Source organism: Manacus vitellinus, unplaced genomic scaffold (genome assembly GCF_001715985.3).
Source record: "Manacus vitellinus isolate BGI_N305 unplaced genomic scaffold, ASM171598v3 scaffold_9_pilon, whole genome shotgun sequence".
Lineage (NCBI taxonomy): Eukaryota > Metazoa > Chordata > Aves > Passeriformes > Pipridae > Manacus > Manacus vitellinus.
The window spans coordinates 11243859-11258698 of NW_021940917.1; the positions used below are offsets into that span (position 1 = coordinate 11243859).

The 14840-nt window shown below is 43.0% G+C and overlaps 1 protein-coding gene across 6 annotated transcripts in view; it reads right to left on the minus strand.

Moving 5' to 3' along the window:
- The window catches only part of MOB3B (MOB kinase activator 3B), a 71216-nt gene that overhangs the window by 16193 nt on the left and 40183 nt on the right, over positions 1-14840 (minus strand). For all 6 annotated transcript variants that reach the window (XR_001922373.1, XR_001922372.1, XR_001922371.1 and 3 more), the window contains one exon: positions 5758-5960. Coding sequence is in view for 2 of the 6 variants with exons in the window: in XM_018086180.1 (XP_017941669.1) it covers positions 5758-5960 (203 nt within the window). In the remaining 4 variants the exon portion in view is untranslated. The remainder of the gene's footprint in view (positions 1-5757; positions 5961-14840) is intronic.

A 14840-nucleotide genomic window follows, 5' to 3' on the forward strand; every position in this document is an offset into this window, starting at 1 on the left:
GAATGACTGGAATGTAATTCCTCAGGTCTTTTTTATTTCACTTTTTAAAAATAGGGGTTATGATTCCCCTCTTTCCATCAGTGGAAACTTTATGAGACTGCCACAACTTCTTAAACATGATGGAAAGTGTCTTAGACACTTGCTTCGCCAGTTTCTTTAGGATCCATGGATGTATCTCATCAGGTTCCACAGATCCGTGCACCTTAAGGTGCCTTAGGTGGCCTCAAACCTGATGCTTTCCTACAGCGTGTGCTTCTTCATTCTCCCAGTCCCTGCCTTTGCCTTCTGTGACTTGGGTGGTGTGGCTGAAGCACTTTTTGGCGAAGACTGAGGAAAAAAAGGCATTGAGCAGCTCAGCCTTCTCCTGGTTACCATGATTAACCATGCCCTGGGTAATCAAGTCTCCCATTTCCTTCCAGAGAGGGCCCACATTTCCCCCTCATCTTCTTTTTATCACCAACATACCTACAGAAGCTTTTCTTGCTGCCTTTGATGTCCCTGGACAGATTCAATTCTATTAGGACTTTAGCTTTCCTCACCTGAAGGGTGATTCCTGTCTGCTTGGACACCCCCCCTGTAGGGGGGCTACCCTGTCCTTACTTCCACCTTCTTCAGGCTTCTTATGTAGTTTGTTCAGGTGCTCCTTGTTCATCCAAGCAGGCCTCCTGGCATTTTTGCTCAACTTTCTCTTCATCAGGATGCATTGCTCCAGAGCTCGGAGGAGGTGATCTTTGAATGTTAACTAGATTTCTTATGCCTCTCCTTACTCCAGGGATTTATCCTGTGGTACTCTACCAAGAAGATCCCAAAGGATCTTGGCCTGAAGAGGCCAAAGTCTGCTCTCCTGAAGTCCCTGGTAATGAGCTTGCTGTGCACCCTCCTCTGTGCCTGAAGGATCTTGATCTCCACCATTTCACAGTCATGGAAGCACAGGATGCCCTTGAGCTTCACATCCTGGCTTTTCTGGGTGAGAACAAGGTTCAGCATAGCACCTCTCCTTGTTGGTTTCTCTATCACCTGAAGAAGGAAGCTTTCAACTCATTCCAGGAACCTCCTTGGTTGCCTGTACCCTGCTGTGTTGCCTCTCCAACAAGTATTGGGGTGGTTGAAGTCCCCCCTGAGGACCAGGGTTTGTGATGGTGAGGCCACTCTGATTTGTCTGTAAAGGGTCTCATCTGCTTGATCTTCCTGGTCAGGCAGCCTGTAGACATTACCCTCACAGTAATGTCACCTGTCCCTGCCCTCCCTTTAATCCCTGCTCTCCCTTTAATCCTGACCCATAAGATCTCACTCAGCTCCTCATCCATCCCCAGGTGATGCTCCAGGCACTGAAATTCATCACTGACATAGAGGGTGACACCCTCTCCTCATCTTCCCTGCCTATACTTCCATTCTGATACTCCATTCATAGCAGCTATCCCACCATGTCTCCTTGAAGCCAGTAAGAGCATAGCCCTGCAGGCGTGTGCATGTCTCTAGTTCCTCTTGTTTATTCCCCATGCTGTACACCTTCGCACAGCGGCATTTAAGTTGACCCCCATGGGAGTGTCAGGAATTCCTTTGTGGTGCTCTCTAGATGCTCTCCTCCTGACTGGTGACCCCTCTTCAGGCTCTGGGCATCTGTTGCTGGCACTAGCATCAAAATGGTAGGAGTGGGATGGACTGATGTTCCTTTCCCCTGGCACCTTTAAATTAAAGCCTGCCAGCTTGGCAGGCTTATGGCCAAAGATGCTCTTCCCCTTCTCTGGCTGATATCCCTCATCAGCTCCTGGTAGACCAGGCTTCTCAAAGCTTGCTCACTTCCTCTTTTTAGCACTGTAATTCCTAAAGCAACAGCAAAGCAAATCAGTGAACACCAAGTTAAGGAACACAGGAAGTTTTGATCTTCTTATTTCTTTTGTATATGGTAAGGATCCAGTTTGCTGCTGAAGGTAGGAAGTAGGAGCAAGCTCTACTCTCAGTACAACTCTTATTTCGTGGCACCAGGGTACTTTGCAAACACTGTTAAATTCAGGCTCACAAGACTTCTGTCAAATGCTAAATATTTTTATATTCCACATAAGAAGAGTCATGAAGAGAGCTATTACACAGAGATAGGCAAAAAAACCCTAAATCAAAATTGGAAACAGAAAGTACATATGACTTACACAGATTACATATGACTTACTTAGAAAAGGATGCTTTGTACTGGGCAGGGTTTTGGTAGCAGGGGGTTATAGGGTTGACTTCTTGTGGCAGGAGGCTATAAACTATCCTGTGCCAGCCATCTACTTCCAGTTGCTCCTGAAACCACTGCAAATAAACCCACCAAGTGCCAAAATTTCAACTAGAGAAGCACACAGTGCCTCTGCACACATATATTTAAGAAAGCAGCAGCTGTTAAAAGAAGAGGACAAATGATGGCACTGTTGGGATGTGGTTGGAGACATACTCTTGAAAGGAAGAGTCGTGTGCCAGAGCAGGTATATCCCTGAAGGAACTGTGGGTCATGGGGAACCCGCACCAGAGCAGGGACACCATCCCACATTAAACCCTAGCTGGAGTAAGGGAAAACAAATAATAAGAAGGAAGCAACACATACATACATCCCCCCATCTCCTTCATTGCCCCCCACCAAAGAGATTAGGAGTAGCTGAATGTAATGTGCAGCAAAACCAAGGTGAGTTGAGACCCAAAAGCAGGGAGGAATTTTTTACTGAATTAGAGTTTGGGGAAGAAAAGTGTTTCTTCAGCAAGTGTTTTTGTTTAACTGGGTTTTTTTCCTCAATATCCAGATCTGTAATCAAAAGTTTTTTGTTAACCAGTAATAAATTAAGTAAAATGCTACAAACCAAGACTGTTTTGCTCATGATGTGCTTATAAAGTTACAAGGTATAGCTCTTTAATCCAACATACTATGAAATATGCTGATAGAGAAAAGAGATCACAGGAAAGAAGTAGAGGGCCATTACTTGCCGTAGCTGCACTCCTGTTGGAACAGTAAATTTATGTGCTGAGGCAGCTGCATAAGGATCCTCACAAAAAAGCATGTTTAGATGCCATATTTGAAGTTGACAAGCAGTCATCTACACAGGGTGAGGGTGAGATGGAGGTAACAGGCACCTCTATGCTAGGCAGTTTTGGCCATGGGAAGAGGCTCAAAAGTGAATTAGGGTGAACTGCTGCCACTGGAAAATAAAGCTGGTTACACAGAGAGCCAGCACAAAGCAGATGCCACATCTTGAAGCCCAAAAAGTTTGTTTCCTGATAGCCTTCCCATGAAGGCATGCCTTAAAGGTCTTCTGAGAGCTCTCATGGTCCTACCTTGTCTGTCTGTTAGTTGCAGGAAAGGACAGATACGCTTTCAGACTTCTTCTTTTTCCCTAAATTAACCAAGTGGACAAGTGTTTTTCCCTCACGACCCCCTCTGGGGTCAATGACCACGTCACTTTCCTTTTTCGTGCCCTCATAAAACAACTCAATGAAAAAGTCAGGAATCTGTCAAATCAACATACTGGTGGGGATGGGAAAATGAAATAGAGCGTTTTCAGTTACAGCCTTCTCTTTCATTGCAGAAAGGGCAAGTTATGCAACTCCCAGAAGGGAGGGAGAACCTCGTTTGACTTATTTGCTTCATTTCATTTTATAGCTACCGCACTTGGTTGCAAAAGGCTGATAAAATCTATTTAAAACACAGAGCATAAGTCCTGCAGACTAATATTATGATTCATCTACCGCCAACTTCCCCAATTATTCTCCCTTCTTAAAGTCATGTTGATAAATCAGTTGTCTTCCCATTTATTAAAGCATGTGGCAGTCTGTTTATTTAATCATGTCTTGGCCCATTTTCTAATAAAGGGAGATAATGTGGGCTCATTTCCTGTCACAGTGAACCTGGCAGACCACAGGTTGTCCTCAACCACCACATTAAAACTCAAGATTATTTGTAATGTCTGCTTTGTCTGATAACTCCCTCCCTTCTCCCTGCTCAGCTGAAGAGAAAAATACAGACTTTGTTTTTTTTTTTCCACTTCTGCACTGCTGACATCCACCCAAGTCAAGGACAGGTAGAGGGAAACAGGTGAAACATTTTTCCAGGAGATGGTGCATCCCAGCAAAGTCAATAATACTGCATCATATTATGATCCCACAAATAATTTTGTGAAGGGATGGAATGCTGGAATGCAAAGAGAAAGCACAGGTGAAGCACATTCCTAGCTTGCTCTGCAGCTGGACTTGGCCCACCTCCTGGACCACTCTGGCCCCAAACCTTCACCTGTCAGCTTAGTGCAGGACTACTGCAAACCACCAACTGCAACATTGAATAATTTTTATGTTCTCTGTATTACAAGCAAGCAAAGTTCTTATATCAGCCTTAAGATCACCTCTATTCCTATCTCCGAGATATCCTGCTTTCCTATCTTGCTTGTGATTCACCCTCAGCATTTAACAGCTATAGCTAATTTAGGATCACTAGTCTGGCAGAGAAATTCTCTTTTGCAGGGCCTTCTTCTATCCCTTAGGACACACTTAGATGGCATAATAAATTCTCCTATGTAGAAAGAAACCATAGATACATTTCAACTTATCAATATAAGCCACATTGAAGTGCCTTTCAGTGGGCTTTATGAAATGGTGAAACCAAGATGATCAATTCTATCTCACTTCACAGGTTGACTCCAGTCAGCATAAGCATATACAAGAACCACACCTGCAAAAGCTCCAGTTCCTGCAGAAACACAGGCAAACATCGCTTTGCCACACTTTTAGAATTGTTTCATATCAACTATGCTATACATGTCCTTTCAGTGTGCCTTTCTGTGAAACAACTGAAAATGTCATGTGGGCCCGGGTAGCCCTTTCTAGGTGACACATCTTTGAGCAGGGATTTGGACTACAATGCCAGCCAGCACCTCAGCTGTTCTATGATTCTGTGTAAAAAAAGTAATTAAAAAAATCCCATTGTTTCCAGCACTTCATAATAAGCTGTATAACACAGTATTTTCCAAATTCTGACCTATGGAGAAAAGGCTCCTTGATCCCTTTTAAAATTGGCTAAATGCCCACAGTGAGGATTTGAACATAAACTGCTTTCTGAATTATGTCTTACTTTTTCTTCTCTGTTTTTATTTTTATTTTATTTTATTTTGCTTGCATTTGCAACCAACAGCATAAGCAGTTCCATTTCTGGAGCCTTACTTTTGGAAGCAGTGAATTTAATTTTAATCTATATCAGTCCACAAGGAAGTGTCTCGTTTTGTTACACTGTTAATTATCTGAACCTTTGTCTGACTCCATCTGCCTCACTTAAGATTTCAGTGTGCGCTCTGGAGCTAACACAATACCTTCACAAACACTTACTTAAAGATTAAAAAAACCCTCACAATTCACCTTTATATAGATAACTATTCCCTTCACATATGACCGCTATGACTACCATGCTACTACCAATCAATGAAAAAAGACAGAATAAAATTATATATTAAATATATAGTACAGGAAGAAGACAAATGAATTTCTTTTTTCAAATGGCAGGATTTCCCATTTTGTACTTTTCCACACAAAACACATAACATTTTTCTCTTTTTACTGAGGTTCACACAAATACTGCAGGAGATGGAATAGGTCTGTGCACAGAGGCAGAGTTCATCCCTTTAAATTTCCAGTGTTGAACCACAGACCCTATTTCTAGAGGAAACTCACTGCAGCAAGTGTGAGAAAAACTCAGTGAAGGGAGGAGAAAAATTTTCATGAGCTTTTCCCCAAACCCACACTTACCAAAGGCTCTAGTTCTTTGCGGTCTATGAGGTTGAGCTCTGTCACAAAGTAATAAAAGTGCTTGTAACATGTATTGATGTGGGCCTCAGCCCCCATGAGGATGATACGGTCGAAGTGATGGATGTAGACATGAACAAACACACGAAAAAGCCGACAGAGAATCTTCTTACAGATCTGAAGGAAGTTCTTTGGAAAGGGAACACCTGTGAATAAAGAAGGTAGGGTTGTCATAAAAATCCTGTCATCCTCACAGGACAAGAGCTTTGGAGCTAAGTGTGAGATTTTAACTGCAAACTAGGGTATGACTTCCTAGGCCTCCTTTCCAATCCAGAAGGTCACTTAATGCACACATTTATCTGACGGCTAGCACTAAAGATAACCAAATACTTAAGCGACTTTAATGGATCAAGACTAACAGGTACTGGTCCTTTATTTCCCTGCATAATTTAATGGAGGAACATCCAGTACTATAACATTCAGAAATGTGATTTTCACTGCAGTGCACACCAACCCATTAACATCAATGGTTTCACATCATGAGGTGGCTGTTCCCCAAGCTGATACATACAGAGCTCTTCCTAGAAGTAATAGACACTGCTCACCTTACTTAACAGCAGCATTTCACAGTATCAAATATAATAACAAATTTGAAATAACTGACTGAAGGATAGACCCCTTTGCTTTCAATTTCCTCCCAGTTATATGTACCAATCTGCTTGTTCCTTTAAAAGAAAAATTCTTTGAGGAGACACAAGAACAGTCCTAAAACACCTTAGAAGTTCAACTGCTTTGTAGCTGGAGACTCCAAAGCACCTGCAATAATAAAAAGCTAGGCACCCACAATAGTACCAATAATTCCTTCAGAACTGCCCTTCATAAAAGACTGATCTTGCATGGTATTGTACGCCACTGAGCTGTCTCCAAAAAAGCTTAAAGGTTCATCTCCTTCCCTCAGATTGTCCCTCAGACATGATGATTCAGTGTCACGCTCGGAACTCTACTGCTGCTTTGCTTTGTTGCAGCATCTCCTGACTTTCTGGTTACAGTTCATGTTTGAGTTGGATTTGAACCACATAAATGTAGTTATTGCTTCTTAAAAAATAAAAATAAACCTCGCAACCAACCAGTTGGTTTTACTCCCTAAAAGCCCAGCTCATGCTCTGAACAAGAAAAACATTTATTATTTGCAGAAAGAAGTTGGAGATACTACATTAACAAGCTGCAAGCTTTCTCATTTTCACATTTTAGTCTCCTGTTAAATATTGCTCAGCACTCATAGGAATGAATTAATGGACAGACTGCACAGTTCCACTGAGGGTGATGTGAGAACATGCAGTGAGAATTTCCATATCGAAAACAGATTTTTGACCACAGATGACATAAATTATCAATTGTGGCTGTAACCAGTCTGGGTCCCATCGACATAAACATGCACCTTATTTTGGACTCCTGGCCAGGGAGGTGCCAGGATATATCTCCTGTGGATTTGAGTGACCACTGGTGCGTCTGTTAGCATGTGAGTGGGGAAGCACATCAGCCTGCAGAAGTGTCCTGTTCAGTGTATCCCTGAACTGCCTCTACATTTGCCATTGCTGAGGTGCAGATAATGTTGGGAAATGTCTTGGGGATTTTGGCTTGAACTGGGTTCACAAGGGGAAATCCTTCTGAAATAATTTCAAGTAGCTTTAGAAATGCAGTGCAGCCCTTCTTATTCCTGATATACAAACCAGGGATCAGAAAAATAGCTACATCTATTAAAGCACAACTACTTTATCTTCTTAAGGAATGTTTGCTTTTCGTTATCACATCCATTCATTTAAATGCTAAAGGTATTATGGAAGGTCACAGAGGAGAAGGCCTGAATGCTCAAGACATGAACTGAGACATGGTTAAACTACAGAAATGACTGTATGTACAGATGTCTTGGCAATATTTGAAACACAACTTCACACAATTAGTCAAGCACCTGGATTGTAATAAACAACTGTTGTTATTTCCAAGGGCAAAATAAACACAGTTTATCAAAAACATAACAGAACCTCCAGTTAGTTGCTTATTAACCCAGGAGGATCACGTTCCAGCCATCAAGCATGGCTAAATTCAGGAATGATTACAGCAGCAGCCTGCTTTATGTTTTTGCAAAATCAACCCAAACCAGAAATTTAAAAATATACCCAAGAAAATGTTAAGCCTTAAAAACAGGGGAAGGGGAATAGCTGGCACTTTTCACTGCAAGCTGGTTCACTGAACTGAGAGATGAATTCTTGAAAGCACTGTATTTTCTGATCCAGAATAGATATGACCCAAAAATGAAGAATAATTAGTTTTATCTTCTATGGGCTGACATACAATTGTTACTGAAGAATGTTCCTGTAATAAAGACATCCATACTTCTGTATTAACTGACTGAAACAAGGTGAATAAATGAAGCTGACAAATTCTTTAACTTCCCTGCAGCCCATGTTCCCACTCTACAGTTACAGGTAGTAAGTGCACAGGCCACAGAGCACTGCTTCTGCTGCAAGCAAGGGCTTTCATCTGACAGCTTTTTAGATGTGTTAGGCAGTGAATTTGAGGACATGTAAGTAACACATAGAAAAAAAAATAGGTGGTATAAAACAGCCTAGGATGCATAATAAACTTACTGTTTATTATTAAACTTCCCACTGCTCCTCACATGCATCAAGTTTTCAGACATGTTGTGTAGCTTCATTTGCTGTGGTGGAATTTCTCCAATTTTGCAAAATTATTCCATTTACTCTCAAATAAACAGTGAAACATTGCTACTATCACAAATATATCATCTGGGTACATCAGAATAAGTAATGGCTCCCTGACTTCTCTCTCCTTCCTGTAAAACTGATTTACAAACTGACATGGTGGCCTAAAAAGTCAAAAACTTTCTCCTAGTATCACTGAATGCAACTGGTAGCTGTGTGGTGAGACCCCTCAGCCTTGGAGAGCCTGTCAGGCTGTCCCTCTGTTCCTGGCATACAGAGGAGGCTCAGTGTCTGGTCAGCATCTAGGTACAAATGAGCATATGGAGGTGGCTGCAGCCCTATACTGAACATACACTCTGCTGCTCTCTGCATTCAAAACTAGACGTTATTCTGACCTCAATTACAACAGAATGAATCCAAAGTAATGTCATCAAAATTGAAAAATTCAGAGCAAAACTATTCTAGATTTATATTCTGAGGTCAAAATTTGGCCTAATGTTTTGTTCCCACTGCAACTGCTACAGTTATAAATAAATCAACCACAGAACATAGTTATTACAAGTGGCTCTTGGGAACAGACTAGCTTAAATTTAGATCTTTTAACTTGTTAAGGAGCCTGTTCGCTGTCCTTCAGCTCAGCCACAGTAGCCTTCGCCTTAGAGTCACAGAATCACTGAAGTTGAAAGAGACTTTCAAGATCATCCAGTCCAACCATCCACCCAGCACTGTCACTATAATCCCTAAACCCCTAAACACACCACCCATCACCGAATCCAGATGCCTCTTAAACACATCCAGGGACAGTGACTCCACCACCTCCCTGGGCAACTTATTCCAATGCCTGACCACCCTAACAGAGAAAATTTCTTTTCTGATATTTAATCTAAATGTCCCCCTCCTCAGTTCGAAGCCATTTCCTCTTGTCCTCTTACTGCAGCATGGCAGAAGAGATAGGCTCCCACCTGGCTACAACCTCCTTTCAGGGGGTTGTCAAGAATGATGAGATGCCCCCTGAGCCTCCTCTTCTTGAGACTAAACAAACCCAGCTCCCTGAGCCATTCCTCCTAATGACCCTTCACAAGCCTTGTTGCCCTTTGCTGGACACGCTCCAGCACCAAAATGTCCTCTCTGAAGTGAGTGGCCCAGAACTGGACGCAGCACTCCAGATGTGGCCTCATTAGGGCCAAGCAGAGGCAGGGGGATCACATCCTTCAACCTGCTGGCCACAGTTTTCCCAACACTGACTACTCCTGATAACCTTCTTTTCTTCTACATGCTTGTTTATGACCTCCACAATGAGCTGTTCCATCACCTTTCCAGCGATGGAAGTGAGGCTGACTGGCCAGTAGTTTCCCAGGTCCTCCTTCTTGCCCTTTTTGAAGATGGCAGTGACATTGGCCTTCCTCCAATCATCAGGCACCTCTCCCGTTCTCCATCATTTTTCACAGATGATGAAGAACGGCAGAGCAACAACATCTGCCAGCTCCCTCAGCACCCACAGATGCATCCCATTGGGGCCCGTGGATTTATGGGTGTTAAGTCTGTCTAACCCAACCTTCTACAACCAGGGGGAAGTCTTCCTTTCTCCAATCTTCTTGTACCTCCAAGGTCTGGGACTCCTGAGAGCCATGCTCAGCAGTAAAGACTGAGGCAAAGAAAGCATTCAGTAATTCCACCTCTTCTGTGTCTTCCACCACCAGGATTCAATAGCAGCCCCTTATTTTTCCTCACCTTCCTTTTGCTGATGATATACTTGTAGAAGTCCTTCTTGTCCTTTGATGTCCTTTGCTAGACTCAATTCCAAGTGCACCTTGGCCTTCATTGTCACAATCTTGCATACCTTGACGATGTTCCTACAGTCCTCCCATGTGGCCTATCCGTTTTCCATTTCCTGTAAATTACTGGGAGCTCCCTGCTCATCCATGCAAATCTCCTGCCCCCTTTGTCTGATTTCTTCATCATAGGGATACTCTGGTCTTGAGCTTGGAGGAAGTGGTGCTTAAATGTTGACCAGTTCTCTTGGACTCCCTTCTCTTCTGTGCCACATCCCATGGTATTCCTCTAAGTGTCTTTGAAGAGGCTGAAGTTAGGTCTCCAGAAGTTTAGGGTTTTGCTTCCCTCATGCAAGATCCTGAGTTTCACAATCTCATGATTGCTACAGCCTCCAACCTTTACATCTTCAAGCAGTCACTCCTGGTTTGCTAGCACATGATCCAGCAACACACATTTCCTAGTTGGCTCCTCCACCACTTTTATCAAAAAGTTACCTTCAATAATCTGCACAGACTGTGTGTGCTGGGCCCTCCAATGAATATCAGGGTGTTGAAGGCCCCGAGGAGAACTAGGACCTGTGACCATGAGGCTCTTTCCAGCTGCCCACAGAAAGCCTCATCAACTCCTCATGATCAGTTGGCATATATGTGGTGGGGGGAAACAGTTTTCCCCCTGAAGTTATAAAATGGTAAAATCCCAGGGGGTGGTGATCCTTGAAGTTTTACCCAATGAGCGCTTTTGCAAAATATAAACATATCACAAGCAGAATGGAAGAGAAGGTAGTTGTAGTTGTTGTAGAAGAGGTAGCCATGTTGTAGAGCCACGAGGAGAAGCAGCAGCAGCCCCAGCTGGGGGGCTGCAGGGACTTGGAACAGTGTAAAACTGGGCTAAGTACCTGCAGCTAGAAAACTAAAGAAGTTTTCTCCACTGTAAGAAGCAGCAGGAGCAGCAGCAAACACAGCACTGGCCGGAGAAACGGTGGCAGAGAGCCAGAAGGAGATAAGAACTGAAGAAGCAGCAGAAACAAACATGCAGCCGAGCAGGAAGACACAGAGTTGCCTGAAGGAAAGAGAGCCAGCAGCAGAGAGAGAGAGCGTTTGGGTAAGAACTGAACCAAAAACCCCAAAGTCCTTTCGTGACCTTTCCTAAGTGGAGAGGATGGACTCCTACTGAATGGAAGTCCTAAATGCAGCAGCACTGCAGAGAGGAGCTGAAAAGCTCAGGTGTCCTGGAAAGCTGGACGAGGACGATTAAAGGAATGTGGAGGGGGTGACCTTGGCCCCCCTCGCCGCTGCTGCCAAGCTAAGCTAGCAGCCTGAGATCAGAGCACAGGAGCTCTGACAGAACTCTTGAGGCAAAGGCCTTCAGCTGAAAGCTGCCTGAGATGTTCTGACTCAGGGGTGAATCCCCTGAGGAAGGGACCTTCATGGGGGTCTTACACCCCATGATATGACGTGGTGAAGCGAATTTTGTCCCTGCTACAGTCCACGGAAGAGAAAGACCCTCGCTTGGAGACGAAGGGTCAAGAGGGCTTGGATACCCCTTGTGTGTACTGGTAGAGATGCAGCTACAGCTGCTGTATGGAAGAGAGAGAGATAGACTGCTACTCTGAAGAGAATGCTGCTCTGAAAGTGGAAAGGATCTTTCCTTCTTCCCTCCTGGACTTTTATTTGAAAAGGAGAAGAGATTTGATCCATTGTAAATACTGTTTTGTCATGGTAGAGGTAGTTAAGATTGTATATAATATATTGTAGTATTTATTTTGTACAGTCATTGTAATATATAATCCCTTCCCCCCATTTTGAGTCTCGTGTGGTGTCTGGAAAAACCATCTCACACTAGGTTGAGATGTGAGAGGGGGCTTAGACTAGGGAATTAGATTTTGGGGCTCTCAAACCATGACAATATAGTAAACACTCACAGCAGTGCCACCCATATTAGCCTGTCCCTCAATTCTCGAGTCATTCAGCTCTCCCTGGGTAGAGCTCAATACATTCCAGCTGCTCTCTCACGTAAAGAGCAACTCCACCACCTCGCCTCATTGACCTGTCCTTTCCAAAAAGTGCATACCCATCCATGACAATATTCCAGTCATGGGAGCTATCCAATCATGTCTCAGTAATTGCAATGAGATCATGGTACATTGATTTCTAGTTCTTGTTTATTCCCTATGCTGTGTATATTTGTATACAGGCACTAATAAATATATTATACAAATAATAATAATAAAATTAAACAACCAGATTCCTGAGAGGTATAAGAGGATTCACCATAACCAAAAACATCCTTGATGTGGTTAGCCCTTTGATCCTCAACTTGAGAGGCAGCCAAGGAACATCTGTCACTGCACTGGTTGGTATGACCTACTCCCCAGGAGGAAACAATGGCAAAAGCATTGCCACTTTGGACTCCAACCCTGAGTCCTTCAGTTTAAAGCCTATCTCACCAAACTGGCCAGCCTGCTCCCAAAGATTCTCTTGCCCTTTTTAGACAGGTGGATCCCATTTCTCACTAACAGGCTACAATTGTTAAAGCACAACCCATTGTAATAAAAAGCAAAACCTTCTCAATAGCACCAGACACAAGAACATCGATCTGCACTATGCATCTGCTTCTGGTTGTCCCAATTCCTTTAATCAGGAGCATAAATGGGAAGATGACTTGGGCACCAATGTTTCTCATCTGCCTCACCAGGCCTTTATGGTTTTCCTTGATTCTACCTATTTTTTGGCTCGTGGTGTCATTTGCACCCACATAAAAAGGAATAGCGGGTAATAGGCCGCACTCTTGACAATTTGGGGTACCCTCCTGACAACACGATGAATCTCAGCCCCCGGGAGGCAGCAAACATTTTATGACTCTCTATCAGGCTGGTAGGTGGGTATCCCAGTGCACCTCAACAGACAGTCACTCACAATGATCACTCCATGTTTCTTTTTACAGTAACCTCCATGCACTGCTGGTGCAGGTTCTCCCTTTTGGCCTTGTTCGTGGACATCTAGAGCCTTTAAAGCATCATATCTGTTTTTGCACCACAGCAGCATACTGGAAAAACCACATTGTTTCCCCTGACTCCTCATATTCCTTTAACCTTTTTGCTTCTGTTAACTTGCTGGAAAAGGCTACTCCCCACAATGAGCGGGGTTACAACTTCCAAAACTCAACTTGCCTGATCCACTTATGAACTTCTTAACCGTCAGAAAATAGAGAGATTTTCTCTTTCTTTCTTAAATTGGCCAGATTTAACCCATAGTTGTCTGAGGCTATCAACTTCATTCCTTACATGTTCTTAATTTGCTATCAGGTGATCTGCTCCTGTGCTGGAGTGAGCATCCAGATCTAATCTGTCCCTCATCAAACAGACATACAGCATAGTGCTGGCAAAATAAATCATGACACTGATCTGTTTTCTTACTTTGTGTATTCCACATACATAACTGCAGAGAGCATCATGGCCTTCCCCTCATGACATTCACTCCCTGAAGGCACAATTATGACTGCTATCAGCTCACAAAGCTGGTCACAATGACATGGGAAAGTGTGCTGACCATCTTATGCAGTGATTAGCAGTAAGTTAATGGTCTGCTGATTTTAAACACAGATGTTTTAATGCCATGATGGAGGTCCTAATTAAATCCCGCTGATACAAAAACTGTTCTTAGTACGATGCAAAAAAATAAATGGTGGTATAAGAGACACTCAAAGTTAAAGCAACTAAATTAGGTGGGGCTAAAGGAAGGTAACTAAAGGTCTGAGATGAATGCAACAGGCAAAAAGTTTATCTCATCTGACATATGACAATCTTGAATCTTCTTGCTCCAATACGCATTACAATCTCCGTGAAGATGTTCAATTGCACAGGTTAGAGATGAAACAGAAGAAGAGTCATTATACAGCTGGTCTTTATGGTCTGATTTTCTCTAGGCAAGAGTCAGAACCTATAAGGTCACAGAAAGATAATACTGAGGAACCAGAGAGAACAACCCAGCCTTTTGGCTGTATGTTACATGTGGTTCTCAACTGGCTCACACTTCTGCCTGCAGTCTGCAAGGAAAATGACTCCCTAGTTAAATCTCTGGTGATGCCAGATGCATGAGCACTTTTGATGTTCAGTATTTGTGTGGTCTGAAGTCTTGCTTTACTCAAGGGAAGCTGGTAAGTCCTTTCGCAATTGTGCATAGAAATATTGCTGCACATTTGAAAGTCCTTTTTCAGGCCACTATCATAATTCATTCTTTTTTAAAAATACACATGGGGAAAAAAAAAGAGACTGAGTTCTCCACTAGCAAAAGCATTGACACTATAGTACAGCAAATGCAGCTTAAAAACATAACAACCTGGTAAAGTAAGAATAATTTCCAACTTTGTAATAAGTAGCAAGAAAACAGCATTACTGGAATCTAACAATGTGGAGAAGGTAGCTGCATAAAACCCTTCTGCTTGTCCTCCTATGTACCCAAAGCACAAGAATTTGCAAAATATGTCCTTTGCTGCAAAAACACCTATCCTGATCTAAGCTGATGTTTAATGTTATCGCAATGTGCCAGTCAAGGAACTGTCTGTCCAAAGGACAATGAAAACAATGTCAGT